Here is a 14,809-nt window from a genome sequence, read left to right on the forward strand (position 1 = left end):
TTGACCCCAGCACTTAGTCCACTGGGTCAGAGTAGCGCTGAGTAGGGGCAAGAATGCTGGGTCTTTATACTTCCATGTCAATGTCATGAGATGTGGGCCCCGGGAAGACAGCATGACCTTAGCAAGGTGACTCTCTGTAGCTGAGGCAGTCCCAGAGGGCTAGCAGCTGAGAGTTATCTGCCGACAGCACTTGAGTAACTGGGGTGACAAGTCCTTCTGCAGAAGAATCCAGTTAGGGAGACACATGACCCAGACAGGCCCCCCCTTGTACACTCAGAACCACTTCATACGAGTGCCAGGAGCAGCTCCTCTAGGATTCTGGGGGGCCCCTCTTCCTGGGAAGAAACGTGGAAGAGGAAAGTTGGTGGGACACATCACAGCCCCCGCTGCTGCAGCTGGTCTCAGGACGGCAGCTAACGCTCCTCCTCTCACTCCTCGAACATCTGTTCCAAATTCCCCTCATCCTCAGCCAGCATGTCTGCCCATCCTGAAGACTTCTCAGGCTGGAGTTTCATCCTTTGTCCATTTACCATCAAAAAATGGTCAAGAGATACCCAGGTAGAGCATCTGAATTCCATAAGTATTCCCCTTGCCCCACTGTGTAACTGCAGCCCTCCCTCCTCCTGATGACCGTGGTCAATTACACCTGCCAAGATGGTGACTCCCCTTCTCACCTGCTGCCCCTGGACACAAAGAACCTAAAGTGCCCAAGATGTGGCCATAGGTTATAGTTCAGTAGAACTATTACTATGCCCATTGATAGAAGTCTTCCCCTTTTTGGAAACCAGAACTTGGAAACTGGCAGAGCCTAGAGTTGCAGAGACAGGAAACACAAGTGGATCATTGGGAGTGATGGTAAGTGGGGCCACTCCCACTCCCCACCCCCCGGTCTGCAGACCCTCATATTCTTTCTATGGGACACAGCGCCATAGACAGCTCTTCGATTTAAACTGTATATTGTGTCCTGGAAAATGGTACCCTACGCTTGTAAAATACCATCTCCAAATTGGTCCTTCAGCTATGCCTTCAACAAGCCACCCCCAACACTGAAATGTGTGTCAGCTTTGGGTAATGTGAATGCCATGGGCTTCAGCCCATGACGGTACCTCCTTTGCTGTAAAGTGGGTCTCTTGGTTTAACATAACATTATTCTGGATCCTGTGCTAGTCTACTAGTCCAACAAACACTCCATAAGCTCCCAGATAATGGTGCTTGGCTGACACCCCACAGGCAGGAGTAATGGCAAACCCATACCTAGAATGTGTCTATTCTTATCAAAAGAAATCATTGGCTTTCTAGGATGAAACATGTCCAATATAGTCAATTTGCCAGCGAATGACCAGGCGATCTCCTCAAGGGATGACGGCATACTGGAGACTCAGTATTGAGGCCTATTATTGGCCAGGTAGTGGCCACAGTAGCTAGATGAGGCTTGGTAAGTGGGAGCCCATACCCTTGGGCCCATTCAATGACCTTCATCCCTGCCACCACAGCTGCATCACTCACAAGCCCATCATGCCAGCACTGGGGAGGCCAATGATAGAGGCTGGTTGATGTCAACTGGTAAGTTATTTTTTCTGTTTGGTCATTTAGTGCCTTTCTTGTGGTGAATGCTCTCTGTTGAGCATTAATATGTATTACAAATCTCTTCTTACTTTCTGCCCACTCCCATGAATCACCCACAGGACTCCTCCAGAGCTCCTTATCCCCAATCCTCCAACACTTCTTCTTCCTAGGACATGACCACAAGTCCAGCCAGTCTCCTCTGCCATGAGTCATAGATAGACTCACCTTGGGCCACTTCTCTTTCCATGCAAAGTGGATGACCGTGTCCTCCACCTGCAGTTCTGTTTTTCAAGCCACCTCTGAATGGGACTACAGTGCAGCCACCATCCATATTAACTTATACTCATATACATCCCCCATCCTACCAGGCAGGCCAAGACCCAGGCTTGAGCTTATTCCTTCTCCATCTGGTTGGCCAAAGGGCTTCCCCATAGATCAGCAAGTGTAAGCTGAGAGAGGTACAATCGTACAGGTTTGCCTGTGCCCTCTGATCCTGCTCAGACTCAACCTCAGATGTACCACTTCCACCTTATGATGGATTATTGCTGGCTCCACCCAAGCTTATGACAGAACCTAGCTCATGATGGAAAGTTCTGGCCATATGGCTACTTGATGTCCGTGGTCAAGCACTCTGTCTTTACCAGGGCTCAGTAGCCTCCATCTTGGGTTCTTCCGGGGCTTTATCTACTCTCTGACTGGGTGGATAGTCTCCCGTTTAAGTTCATGTCAGGTTTCTGAGCTATTATTAGAAAGGAGTTCTCATTTCCATGTTTACATGATTTAACTCCATGCCTAAGTCAACTGCGCTCCAGGTACCAGCTGGAAAATGAACCTCAAACTGAGCCATTCAATGACTTGAGAAGAACAGTATTTATAGAGGACCATTTAAGGGTCAGTGGTCCCCCCCATCCTCCTGGAAGCCAGCCCAGCAGATGCTGTACCTAAGCTGCAATATTTTGAGTTCTCCTGAATTCCTCTGATGTTAGGTTGTCAGCCTGCATGAAGGAATAGCCCCAAATCAGCTCTGTGAAATTTACCAATGCATTTACCATAACGATAATGCTGAGGAAGCTGTGCATTGCTCTGTACGGTTTTAGTTCTGCCTGTAATAGTTGACCCTTTCACAGGCAACTGGAGAGTTTTGATCTTAGGGACACTCATGAACCATAAAAATGATGGTGTCCCAGCTCTGTGTTGGTAGTTGAAAAGCCAAGTGTGTCCCTCCTGCCTCCCCTTTTGTGTTCTCTCTTATTCCTGGCTTTGTGTTATCTTTCCTGTTTTCAATTTCTCTTTGTCCCATTTTTAAAAATTTCTTATTTTATTTTTACCCTGTTTTATTCTATGCAATTGTTTAAGAGAATTTAAATAATGTCTGGCAGGGGTATAAATAAGCAAACAAATAAGTAGAAAGCTTAGCGCATATAATGTTTGCCTACACAGTCAGCATTCAGAAAAATCCAAAATAATAATTTAATCAGCCTGGATGGAGGTATAAAACTGCCAGAGAATTTCTGTAAAGCAATTGGTAGATATGAATTAGCAGCCTTTACAATGTTCATATGTTTTGGCTCTGGAATTCTAGAAATTTATCCTAGTATGAAATAATGAGAGGTGTGGATAAAATTTAGGTATGAAATAATTATTCTAGGATTATTTTTAATAGCAAAACTAAAATCAATGAAAGTTCTTGTAATAGGATAAAGGCTAAATCAATTATAGTATACCTCAATTTTAAATGCAGCCATTAAAAGCAAGATTTTCAAAGAATTTTTATGCCAGAGGAAAATGTCCTCTTCAGCATGTTTGTAAAAAAGCAGAATACACATGATTCCAATTATGTTATTATATGCTTTTTAAAAGATCAGGGGCATAGTTAGCAAGTGATAACTCTAGGAAGTTGTATTAAAGGTCATTGTTATACATCTTTGTTATATATCATTTTTCTATACCATTATTTTATATATATATATATATATATCATTGTTATGTACAGACCTGGAAAGATAGCATAGTGGAGAGAGCAGGAGTTTTACTCTCAAATTTGCCTGGGTTCAAATACCACTTTCTTACTTTTCGTCCCTGTGATTAGAAACAAGTTCTCACCCACTCTGAGTCTCAGTTTCATCATCAAGAATGCTTTCATATAAAGCTGGAATGAGAGTAAAATTTAATGACACATTTAAAATGCCAGCACATAATGGACATTAATCAACATGGGTTAAGTTCCTGACCCTTTGCCCCCCACCCCTTGCTTTCATTCTCACCCAGGACCAGAATACTTTCAATGGAAAGTAGCTTAAACAGCAAGAAGTCCTGGGACAGGGCAGCCCCAGTTGGTCAACACAGACCTTAGTGACACCATCTCTTTGCTCTGCCACCCTCAGAAGATAGCTCCCCTCATGGTCACGAGGTGGTTGCAGAAATTCCGGGCATCACATCCATTCAGGACAGCATCACAAGGAAGAAAAGACTTTCTCCTCCTGGGTATCTCTCTTAGAAGCAAGGAAATCTTTCTCAGAAGCCCCCAGCACACCTCCTCTCATGTCTCAGAGATCAAAATATGCCACATGCCCACACTCAAACCAAGCACTGTCACTAGCTTAGATTAGAAAGTTTTGGACAGAAAATAGGGCTGGGGTCCCTGAAGCATATCCCAAGGTGCAGTACAGTAGATGCCTGAGCAAAATTGGTGTCTTGATCAGGAAAGAAGGGGGCAAAGGGTGTTGGGCAGATTGTTCAACGCCGTGTCTGCTACACTCCCAGCTGCATGAAGCCTTGTCTGGTGTAAATTCCAAAAGGAGAGACTGAGTTAACCAGCTGGAGATGTGGGGTGGGAATGTAGACGGGGGATGTAGACAGGCAAATTGTCCAGGGTAGACTCTTAATTGGGGTGCAGGGGCCTGATGACAAAAAGAGGAGCAAGAGGGCTCAGTAGACCAGCCTGACCTACTAGAGCAAGTCCTGCTAGGGCGTAAACTGAGAGTGCAAAATCGAGAACAAACACATTACAGCCTGTGCTGGTATAAACCACGGTGATAACAAACATGGCCTCATTTGAAATGAACTCAGATGGCTGTGCTTATGTGTCATGGGTGTCTGCAAAGGAGTGGTGGGCTTTCTGACCACGTAGATGTGGAGAACACAATTCCTGAATCTTATATTCAATCAACAATGAATACATTTCGACCACCTACCATATCTCCAGCCGTAAACTAACCCCTGAAAAAAATAAAAGACATATTATAAGACTCAGAGTCTGGCTTTGAAGAATTTAGACTCCGCTGGAGGAGTCAAAAGTAACAGAAGCAAAGTCTAGAGAGATACCTCGGGCTAACGGATGTGGTGCAGAGCGGAATTACAGCAAGAACTCAACAAAGTTGGGAGAGAGATGGCTGAGGGGCAGGGTGCGGGAAGGGACTTGAGCTGGGAGTAACTCCGCTAGGTCAAGATTGGGGTTACGGCAGACGGAAGAGAGAAGACGCGAGCGAGCCATGGGGATGGGAGGGAGGATGATAACAAGGAGATGCCTAGGACAAGTGTGGAGCCCTTCTTTTGGGTGAGTGAGAAAGTATTTGAATATGGAGGGTGGGGCTACAGGGATTGAATTTCCTGTGTTAGACCTGGTGGGTTCCTGCTAAGTTCCAGAGTAGAAGACTTTAGAAGGAGGTGCTGGCTGTGGTCATGCGAGTTTTGCTCTGTTTGGGGGCTTTTTCATGAAGACAAGCTGAGCCACGTGTATGGGATGGTGTATATGCACATTCTTTTTTTTTTTTTTTTTTTTTTAACCATTTAAACTTTTTATTCAGGCACTTTCTTTCCTTTGACAAGAATCCCATCAGCAGCCTGGCCAGAGACAATGCCCAAAACAACTCTTGAGTGGAAAGGAAACAGGCTTTGAAGCCAGAAAGACTTTTATTTATTTATTTATTTATTATTGGCTGCGTTGGGTCTTCGTTGCTGCACGCAACGAAGTTGCGGCCAGCCGGGGCCACTCTTGGCTGCGGCACATGGGCCTCTCATTGCGGTGGCTTCTCCCGCAGCCGAACACGGGCTCCAGGCGCGCGGGTTTCAGCAGTTGTGGCACACTAGTTGTGGATTAGCTCAGTAGTTGTGGATCGCGGCCTCTGCAGTGCAGGCTCAAGAGCTGTGGCGCATGGGCCCAGTTGCTCCGCGGCATGTGGGATCCTCCCGGACCAGGGCTCGAACCCGTGTTCCCTGCATTGGCAGGCAGATTCTTAACCACTGCGCCACCAGGGAAGCCCACAGAAAGACCTAATTAAAGGTCTAGCCTGACCACTCATTAGCAAATTACTTCATCTTTCAGAAACAGTTTTTTCCAGCTGTGGACTGAGCATAATACACACCTCATAGCATTCTTACAAGGGAAGCTCCTGGTACATAGCACTCAAAATATTAATTCTTTCCCTTCCTCTTTTTGTTTATCAAAACTATTAATAAAGCAAAACTTCCGATGCTTGATTTTATATAATAATGTCATGTAGCAACTTCAAAACTATCTCATCCATAGACACCCAGGGCAGGGGAAAAGTTTTGAGTCTTTTTTTTCTTTTTTTACTTTTTGGCAGCACCATGCAGCATGTGGTATCTTAGTTTCCCGACCAGGAATCGAAACCGCGCCCCCTGCGGTGCAAGGGCGGAGTCTTAAACGCTGGACCGCCAGGGAAGTCCCTGAGTCTTTCTTGATTTTAAAAATTAGAAATTCCTATCAAATTTTGGAACTTCTTTCCTTAAAATTGTTTTAAACACAAAGTAATACAATTTATCCATACACGATAAACATTTTTATGTTCTTTATGAACTTTAATTTGTAGTTATATTTTTTTAACTTTTAAATTAAAAAATCATTACAGATTCATTGGAAAAAAGGAGGCTCAAACAGAGGTGAGGAGGAGGATGAGTGGATTCCTGTAGTGTGAGGGTGTGAGACGTTCACTTTTACTTTAGCGTTCGAATTTTCTAGAAAGGATATTATTGCTGTTTATACTTTTAAAATAATATATTTTTTAATTTAAAAAAATATGACTCTCCCACTTTTACTCCCCTCAGACCAACCCTGGGCAATTAGCAAGCAGTACGTTCGAGGGAGTGGACAGCTCCTGTGATGCTGCAGGTGTGCAGGATAAGGCCAAGAGGAGGAGGTGATCGGTGTGGTAAAAAGATAGAGGAATATGTGTCTATTTCAAACTGTGCCCTTCACCTTCAAAAAGGAAAATACCACTTATCATTCCTTCAATCAAAAGGCTTGTTTCCCAGCTCTTTCCCCAGGAGGAAAAATCCCAGATTCTTATAAAAGAAAAAGAAGAAAAAGAAAAGAAAACCTAGAAGGTCAGAAACAAACATGAAAATAGTTATTTGAAAGAGTGGTGGGATGATGGGTGAATATTTTTCTTATGTTTCATTTCCATCATCATATTTGTGCTGTAATGAAGGTTAAGAGTCATCTGATGAAGACCATGCCCTTTTGGAGGACGTGGGTGTGTGTGGATTTGTGTTTGGATGTGTGTGTAGTGTGTATACATGGATGTGAGTGTGGAATTATGTATTGCGTGTGAACCTGTGTGTGTGGAATGTAGAGTCTGTGTGGAGACTGCAGTGTGTGTGTGTGAGGAATGTGGATGTGCATGGAGTGTGTGCATGAGAGAGAAGGTGGGTGTGTGAGGGGTGTAGGTGTGTTTTTTTTTTTTCCTCCTGAACCAAAATTTTATTTTAAATTAAGTTTTTAGTGCATACGAAAATTTTTCATAGCACATGACATATAAAGATGTTAGCACATTGTACTACAATAGAAAACATTTCTATCCAACTTTTGAATCATTAATATGCTTATTTCTCCTGTGAATGAATGCAGTTAGCTTAAATCAACTTTGTCACGGAGTATCAAGTAGGTTTAAAACGTGGGGCTAGGGTCGTGTGTGTGGAACCTGGAAAGTGTGCACAGTGTGAGGTGCACAGTTTGGAGTGGGAAGGAGTGAGCCTGGATGTGTGACGAGTGATGTGAGGTTGTGAGCGTGCAGTGGTGTGTGTGTGAACCTGTGTGTGTGTAGAGTGTGCACAGTGCGTGCGGAGTTGGGAGTGTGTGTGGCAGGTAAGCGGAGGGCGATCGCGTGTGACCCCCCCCGTACCTCCCCCTTCCGTTCTTCTCTCCCCCCGCCCCCCACCCCCAACCCGGCCCCGTCTGCGGCGAGAGCGCGCGGCGCCTGGAAGGCCGCCCCTCTGCGGAAGGCGGCGGGAGAGCGGGGGAGGGCTGGGCCGGGCGTCCGGGCCGGAAGCGCACCGGTCCCGGCGGGGCGGCCGCGGACATGTGCAGGATGTCGTTAAAGGTGAGCGCCGCGGGCTCCGGGAGGGAGCGCCGGGCGGGCGGCAGACCTGCGGCGGTGGGGCCCGCACCCCACCGTCCGCCCGGAGCCGCCGCGGGCCCGCAGGGTGGGGTGGCCGCCGCCCCGGGGGGCCTGGCGGGGGCCGGGAGGGAGCGACCGGGCCTGGATGGCTCCTGTGGTTTGTGGTCTAGGAGTGCGGTTTTTGCCCGAAAGGCTTTCAGTACTTCTGGCTGCAGGTGCGGTGAGCCCGGCCGCGGGGCGCAGGGGCGGCGGGGACTGTCGCCGGGGTAACGGTCAGGTGGGGGCGGGGAAGAAGCCCTGGGTCTGCGCTCCTCTGCGGCCGCCTCTCGCAGGGACCGGGGCTGCGGCACCGATGCCCGATCCTGCGTCCGCGTTCCCGAACGCCAGCCGCACCACTGCTGCCTCCTCCTCACAGGACTTTTTTGACCCCGAAGCTGAGTGACCAGCGCAGAGTGACCTGCGATTGATTACCAGACTTCAGTGTCCAAAGAGGTTATTAAAGTCATTCATTTAACGCCCACATTTTAGGATGAAAATGAGGTTCATTGATATGCCTCTATTGAAGGTTTTAATAAAAATAGTAGTTAAAATGTATTGAGCGCATAAAATGTGCCCGACTCTGAACCAAGGGCATCATGGTGCATCTTCTGAATCCTCAGGAGGACCCACGAGATGGTACTTTGGTGCCCCCCACTTTTTCTTTCCAAATAAGAAAACTAAAACATGGAGAAGTTAAATAACTCCTCCCACAGCTGTGCAGCCAGTGTGTGAATGGTGTTCAGATTGAAACCCTGGTGTGTCTGGCTCCAAAGCCAGTGTAATCCCACCTCTTACAGTAGCTCGTGTGAGCAGAGGAATGACACGGTGAGATTTGCATGTTAGAAAGATCTCTGGCTACGGTTTGGAGAAGAGGATGGAGCTGGGAGACCAGTCAGGGCGATGTTGGGGTCATCTTGTTAAATGGTACCAGACTAGGGCACAGGTTTTGAGGATGGGAGGAAGCAGACAAATGTGAGTGACAAAATTTTTTTTAATCAGCAGAATTCGGTAATTGATGTGATTCACTGAGTTAGGGAAGGCCAGAGAAGTAAAGATAAAATGTTTGGGGTGGGACATGTCAAGTTTAAGGATGGATAGGAGTCCAAGTAGAGATGTTGGTTAGATGTACAAACTGGGAGCCCAGGAGAGTAGTCTAGGCAGGAGATAGAGATGAGATTAAAGAGTGAGCAGTGTTAAGTGGTCATTGAACCCTTGGGGATGAATGTGACTGCCCAGTGAGATCATGTAAAGGTAGAAAATAAGAAGACTGGGCTTCCCTGGTGGCGCAGTGGTTAAGAATCCACCTGCCAATGCAGGGTACACAGGTTCGATCCCTGATCCGGGAAGATCGCACATGCCACGGAGCAGCTAAGCCCGCGTGCCACAACTACAGAGCCTGTGCTCTAGAGGCCGCGTGCCACAACTACTGAAGCCCGCGAGCCTAGAGCCCGTGCTCCGCAACAAGAGAAGCCACTGCAATGAGAAGCCCGCGCACCGCGACGAAGAGTAGCCCCCGCTCGCCACAACTAGAGAAAGCCAACGCGCAGCAACCAAGACCCAGTGCAGCCAAAAATAAATAAATAAAATTTATTAAAAAAAAAAAAAAAAAGAAGAGGACTGAGGACAAAATCTTAAAGAAGCTCAAGACTTTAAGAATGAGCAGAATAAAGGAAACCCATTGAAAAAATGGAGGAGCAGACAGAAATGTATGAGAAAAATCAGAAGCATGTGCTATCATTAAGCCAAGAATCTGTAGTCTTTCCATAAAGGCAGAGAGGAATGCAGAGTTAAATACCACAGAGAAATCAAACAAGCTTAGAATTGAAAAGTGTCCCTTGAATTTAGTAACAAAACAGGCTCTGGTGACCTTGCTGAGAGCAGTTTTAATGCAGTGTTGAGTTCAGAAGCCAGATTGTAATAGCTTGAAAAGAGAGTGGGTGGAAACCACAAGTGGAGAGAACTCTCAAAAAATTCTGCGGGAACAGTGGCTGCAGCAGGAATCCAGACTTGGCCAAGGGTTTGTTTTCTTTAAAATGGTAGAGACTTGAGCATCTTTAAATGATAATAGACATCTCAACAATAAACAAGACAACCCAATTTTAAAATGGTCAAAGGATCTGAATAGACGTTTCTCCCAAGGAGATATACAAATGGCCAATAAGCCACTGAAAGGATATTTGACATCATTAGCCATCAGGGAAATGCAAATCAAAACCACAATGAGATACCACTTCACACCCATTAGGATGATTACAGTCAACAAGACAGACAATGACAAGTGTTGACAAGGATGTGGAGAAATTGGAACCCTCATACATTACTGGTAGGAATATAAAATGATGCAGCCATAATAGAAAACAGTCTAGTCATCCTTCAAAGAGTTAAACATAGAGCTACCATATGACCCAACAATTCTGCTTCTAGGTGTATATGCACAAGAAATGAAAACATATGTCAGGTGCTGGAGGCTGGGAAGTCCACAGTCAAGCTGCTGGCAAGTTCAGTGTCCGGTGAGAACCCTCTTCCTGGCTTGCAGACAGCCACCTTCTGGCTATCTCCTCAGAAAGGGGAGAGAAGGAGCTCTAATGTCTTCCTTTTCTTGTAAGGGCACTAACCCCACGATGGGGGCTCCACCCTCAGGACCTAATCTAAACCTAATTATCTCCAAATGCCCCACCTCCAAATATCATCACAATGAGGGTTAGGAATTCAACATAGTAACTTGAAGGGGGGAGGACACAATCATTCAGTCCATAACATGGTATATCCATACAATGGAATATCATACAACCAACAAAAGGAATGAAGCACTCATACGTAGCTACATGCATGGACCTTGAAAACGTTATGTTAAGTGCAAAAAGCCAGACACAGAAGGCCATGTATTATATGATTCTATTTATACAAAATGTCCAGAATAGGCAAATCCATAGAGACAGAAAGTAGCTTAGGGACTGGGGGAAGAAGGAGGTGATGGGGAGTGATTGTTAATAGGTATGAGGTTTCTCCTGGTTGATGAAAATGTTCTGGAATAGTGGTGATGGTTGTGAAACCTTGAGATTAATCTAAAAACCCCTGAATTTTACGCTTTAAAAGGATGAATTTTATAGTATGTTCATTATATCTCAATAAAAAAATATTTTAAGATGACAACAGGGAGTGCTGAGAAGGCTTGCACATGGAGGGGATGATTGAGCTGAGTGGTGAAGTTCTCAGGAGGTGGGAGGGGCAGAGATATTGATGTTTTGTAAAGTGAAGGCCAGGATGCGGTCAGAATTTGGGGTGGGCAGAAAGGAAGGTGCCAACATTTTCAGTGAAGAAAATGTCAGGAGGCGACAACTACCTTGAGGTGAGGCAGGGGATGAGAAGGTGGGGTGGCCTGAGTCTTGAAGCAGCAGAGATGTGTACACCTGGTGAGAAGGGCAGTGTCTGGAAGCCAGGTGAGGAGGGCCCCGCTCCATTCCCCACCCTAGGGCTGGGGTGGGAACAGGCCCAGCCTCCACCAGGGAGGCAGAGGAAGCTCGGTGCTAAGTGAAGGAGAAAGACGGTTGATTTTCCAGCAAGTGGAGGAGTTCCAAAAGGCACAGAGGGAAGGCTTGAGGGGGAGTCAGGGAGGGGAGCAGAGTCACAGGCCGGTGACTAACCCTGCACTAGCCCCAGCTCACATCATACCAAACATATTAAAATGTACCCTCAGCCCACAATGAGAATAGCAACTTTTGGGAATTCCCTGGCAGTCCAGTGGTTTGGAGTCAGCACTTTCACTGCCAGGGGCCCAGGTTCGATCCCTGTTTGGGGAACTAAGATCCCACAAGCCCTTTTATTGTACATTTTGTACAATTTATTTATTGTACATTTTTGGAAGAATTTGTGTACTATTGCTTTTTAAATTATTTAGCAACAAATAACATTTAATTTACATTTGTCCAGGATTTTTTCTGCAATTCAGTAGTTCTTGTATAGTGAGAAAATCAGACCTGCAGATTATATTCATGTGTCAGCGATATTTTATGAATACCAATTTTAGCGATTAGTAAAGTTGACAACATGTTACATTTCGTACATACTGAATGAAGTTTTCATTAACTTTGATTTTGGAGCCATAGATTAACTGTTTCATTTTCATCGGCAGCTGGAAGGCTTGTAGGCCCGAGGCCCTGGATCTCCAAGGCCTGCATTGAAAAGACCCAGCATTGTTGGCTGAGTCTGTGGGAGGATCAACAGAGCGTTGGAAACCACAATTTCGCTTCTTCTCGATGACTGAGTCACCACCTGTAGGGCTATTTGCTTCTGAACCACGTGGACACCCTTTTTTATCCTTTGTCCATTATGCTGTCAGCAGTCCCTTCTTGCTGGTAGCGCTTTGCCTCTCCAGTAAACTTCCTGTTTCACCGTTCGCAACTCCCAATTTGTTCTGGTTGGGAAAAGAGATACATGTTTGTTGGAATTGTTTTTAAAGTAAAAGCAAACTCAAAGTGCAGGTCTGAGTCTTTCTGTGGAATGAAGCTCATGGATTTCAGTACATTAACTTTTGTCTTTATAACAGCTATTTCTCCAGGGCTGAGGTTGCCAAAAGTCTGGCACAATTTGGGGGTTAGACCCTAACCCAATGAGGGAGGTCACCATCCCAGGGAAATCATCACTAGATAAAGAATAATACCTAGGTCTTTCTTGAGCCTGTCTTACCCAAGAGGATAAAGCATCTCAATACCAGGCTTCATCTTGGTGATAGAAATTGCTCATGTCTTGGCCAGACGTACAGGAACTTATATGTTCCATCCATGTTCTGAAGGTATGTAAATTATCTCAAAATCAACTCCAGTTCATCAATCAGCTGAAATTTTTTGGATGAGCCACAGGAGAATAAATTAACAAAGCCATGTATTTTTTTTAACAGCTATATTGAAATACAGATCACATACCATATAATTCACCCAGCTAAAGTGTTCATTTCAGTGGTTTTTAGCATATTCACAGAGTTGTGCAGCCATTAGCACAATCAATTTTAGAATATTTTAATCACCCCAAAAAGAAACTATATACCTCTTAGCAGTCACTGTATTCCTCCAAACATCCTCGTTTCAGAAAACTGCTAAACTACTTGCTACCTCTATCGATTGGCCTATTCGGAACATATATGTATTAAACAGACTTTAAACGTGGTCTTGAGTTCTGAGTTTGGAAACGCCAGTGTTATACAGGCCTACCTCTTAGGCAGAATGCCTGGGTGAATAAATCACTTACTTTTTCCTCTTCGGTTTCCTATCACTTATAGAAGTGTAATGATACTTACAACGCAGGGTTAATTCTCAGTTAATGTTTATTAAGCAATTCTGTAAATTTCAGCCGTTTAGCACAAAGTGGAACGGTGACATATCAAAAACCTCCTTCTGCCCGTGGTCTCTCAACCTTCCTTATCCCCTTGTTTAATGCGCCTTCCAACATCAGAGAAATTCATCGTTGAACAAAGCTAATGTTCTCTTGATTAGATTAATTATACAAATGAAATCCACATTATTCTCAACCCTTTTTTAAACCAATAGTTTAGATCTCTACCCCCTCTTAGCTTTTAATCAGAATTCCAGTTCTGTACAAGTAACAACTTCCCTTCTGTGTTTCTCTCCCCTTCCTTCCTGTATTTAATTTCTGGTAGTGTGCTAATGACCACTGTGTGAGCCAAAATTCTGGCAGTAAATAGGGGGAAAAAAGAGAAGGGAAGATGGCATATGTGGAAGGTTATACTCAGGTATTCTCACAGCGGATAAGATATAGGATCTCAGACCCTGGACCCAAACAGACTTGGGTTTGAATCCCGTTACTTCCTAGCTGGATGACTTAACGTAAGTCACTTCTGTGCCTCAGTTTCCTCATCTTAAAAATGGGAACAGTAACACCTACCTCATGGGGTTGTTCTGGGAATTAAAAGCGTTAGAACAGTGAGAGTACTCAGCACACTGCCTGATACAGAGCAAGAACCCAACGCAGGTTGTCACTGCTGTGATGACACGGTCACAGCCAACAGCCTGCTTGCAGAGACCCGAAAAACCAAGGAAGAGGTTAAATAGCAATCACACGATTGGTGAAGTGCCTTAAGATTTGTGTGAAGCATTTTCACGTGCATCATCTCCTTTAAAGGCTTAAAGGGCTGCCCTTTGTAAACAGCATTTCATGATTATGTGCAGATTGTACCCAGAGGAGGTTTGGAAGTTAACCAGGCAATGTGGTCTGTAGACCCCAAAGAGAAGGAAGGTCGGGGAACTTTCCATCTTGGCAGAAGAGGACTTGGAATGAGGGTAGGAAGGAGGTCACTGGGGTCCACACTGCCTATTCCTTGCTGTCTCAGGAGGAGAATTCCGCAGGAGGCAGGACGGTAGGACGGCTGAAAGCCCAGCCTCAAGCACCAGACTGCCTGGGGCTGAAGCCTGCCTTGTTGCTTCTCGCTTCTCACTTACGTCATCTGAGCAGTGGGATAGTAATGCACCCACTTCCCCGAGCTGTGATGAGCATTAAATGAGCTAGTCTGCAGAGGATGTGCCACTGGTACGGAATAAGCACTTGGTAAGTATTAGCTCAGGATTCCTGCACTCCAGTAAAATGGGTTGGCCGCGGTGTGATAGGAGAACTTACGCATTGCTTTGCTAGACATTTCCACCTAGATGCCCCATAGGCATCTGAAACTCGGCATGTGCAAAGCTGAACTCATCATTTTTTCCCATAATCTGCCTTTCAACCGGAGCTTCCGACTTCCATGAGTGGCACCACATCCGCCAGGCTCCCTCTCCCTCCGCTCCTGCACAGACAGTCACAGACCGAGACTATTCAGTTTAGCTCCTTGAAATTTCTCC

The 14,809-nt window shown here is 45.5% G+C and overlaps 1 protein-coding gene across 1 annotated transcript in view; it reads left to right on the plus strand.

Annotated features, from left to right (window-relative positions):
* Nucleotides 1-7,866: 7,866 nt before the first annotated feature.
* Nucleotides 7,867-14,809, plus strand: part of ANKRD29 (ankyrin repeat domain 29) — a 40,133-nt gene continuing 33,190 nt past the window's right edge. Inside the window, exons 1-2 of the mRNA XM_061169807.1 lie at nt 7,867-7,907; nt 10,389-10,474. Of these exons, the coding sequence (XP_061025790.1) occupies nt 10,406-10,474 (69 nt within the window). The 5' untranslated portion in view covers nt 7,867-7,907; nt 10,389-10,405. The remainder of the gene's footprint in view (nt 7,908-10,388; nt 10,475-14,809) is intronic.

This window comes from Eubalaena glacialis, chromosome 15 (genome assembly GCF_028564815.1).
Source record: "Eubalaena glacialis isolate mEubGla1 chromosome 15, mEubGla1.1.hap2.+ XY, whole genome shotgun sequence".
Lineage (NCBI taxonomy): Eukaryota > Metazoa > Chordata > Mammalia > Artiodactyla > Balaenidae > Eubalaena > Eubalaena glacialis.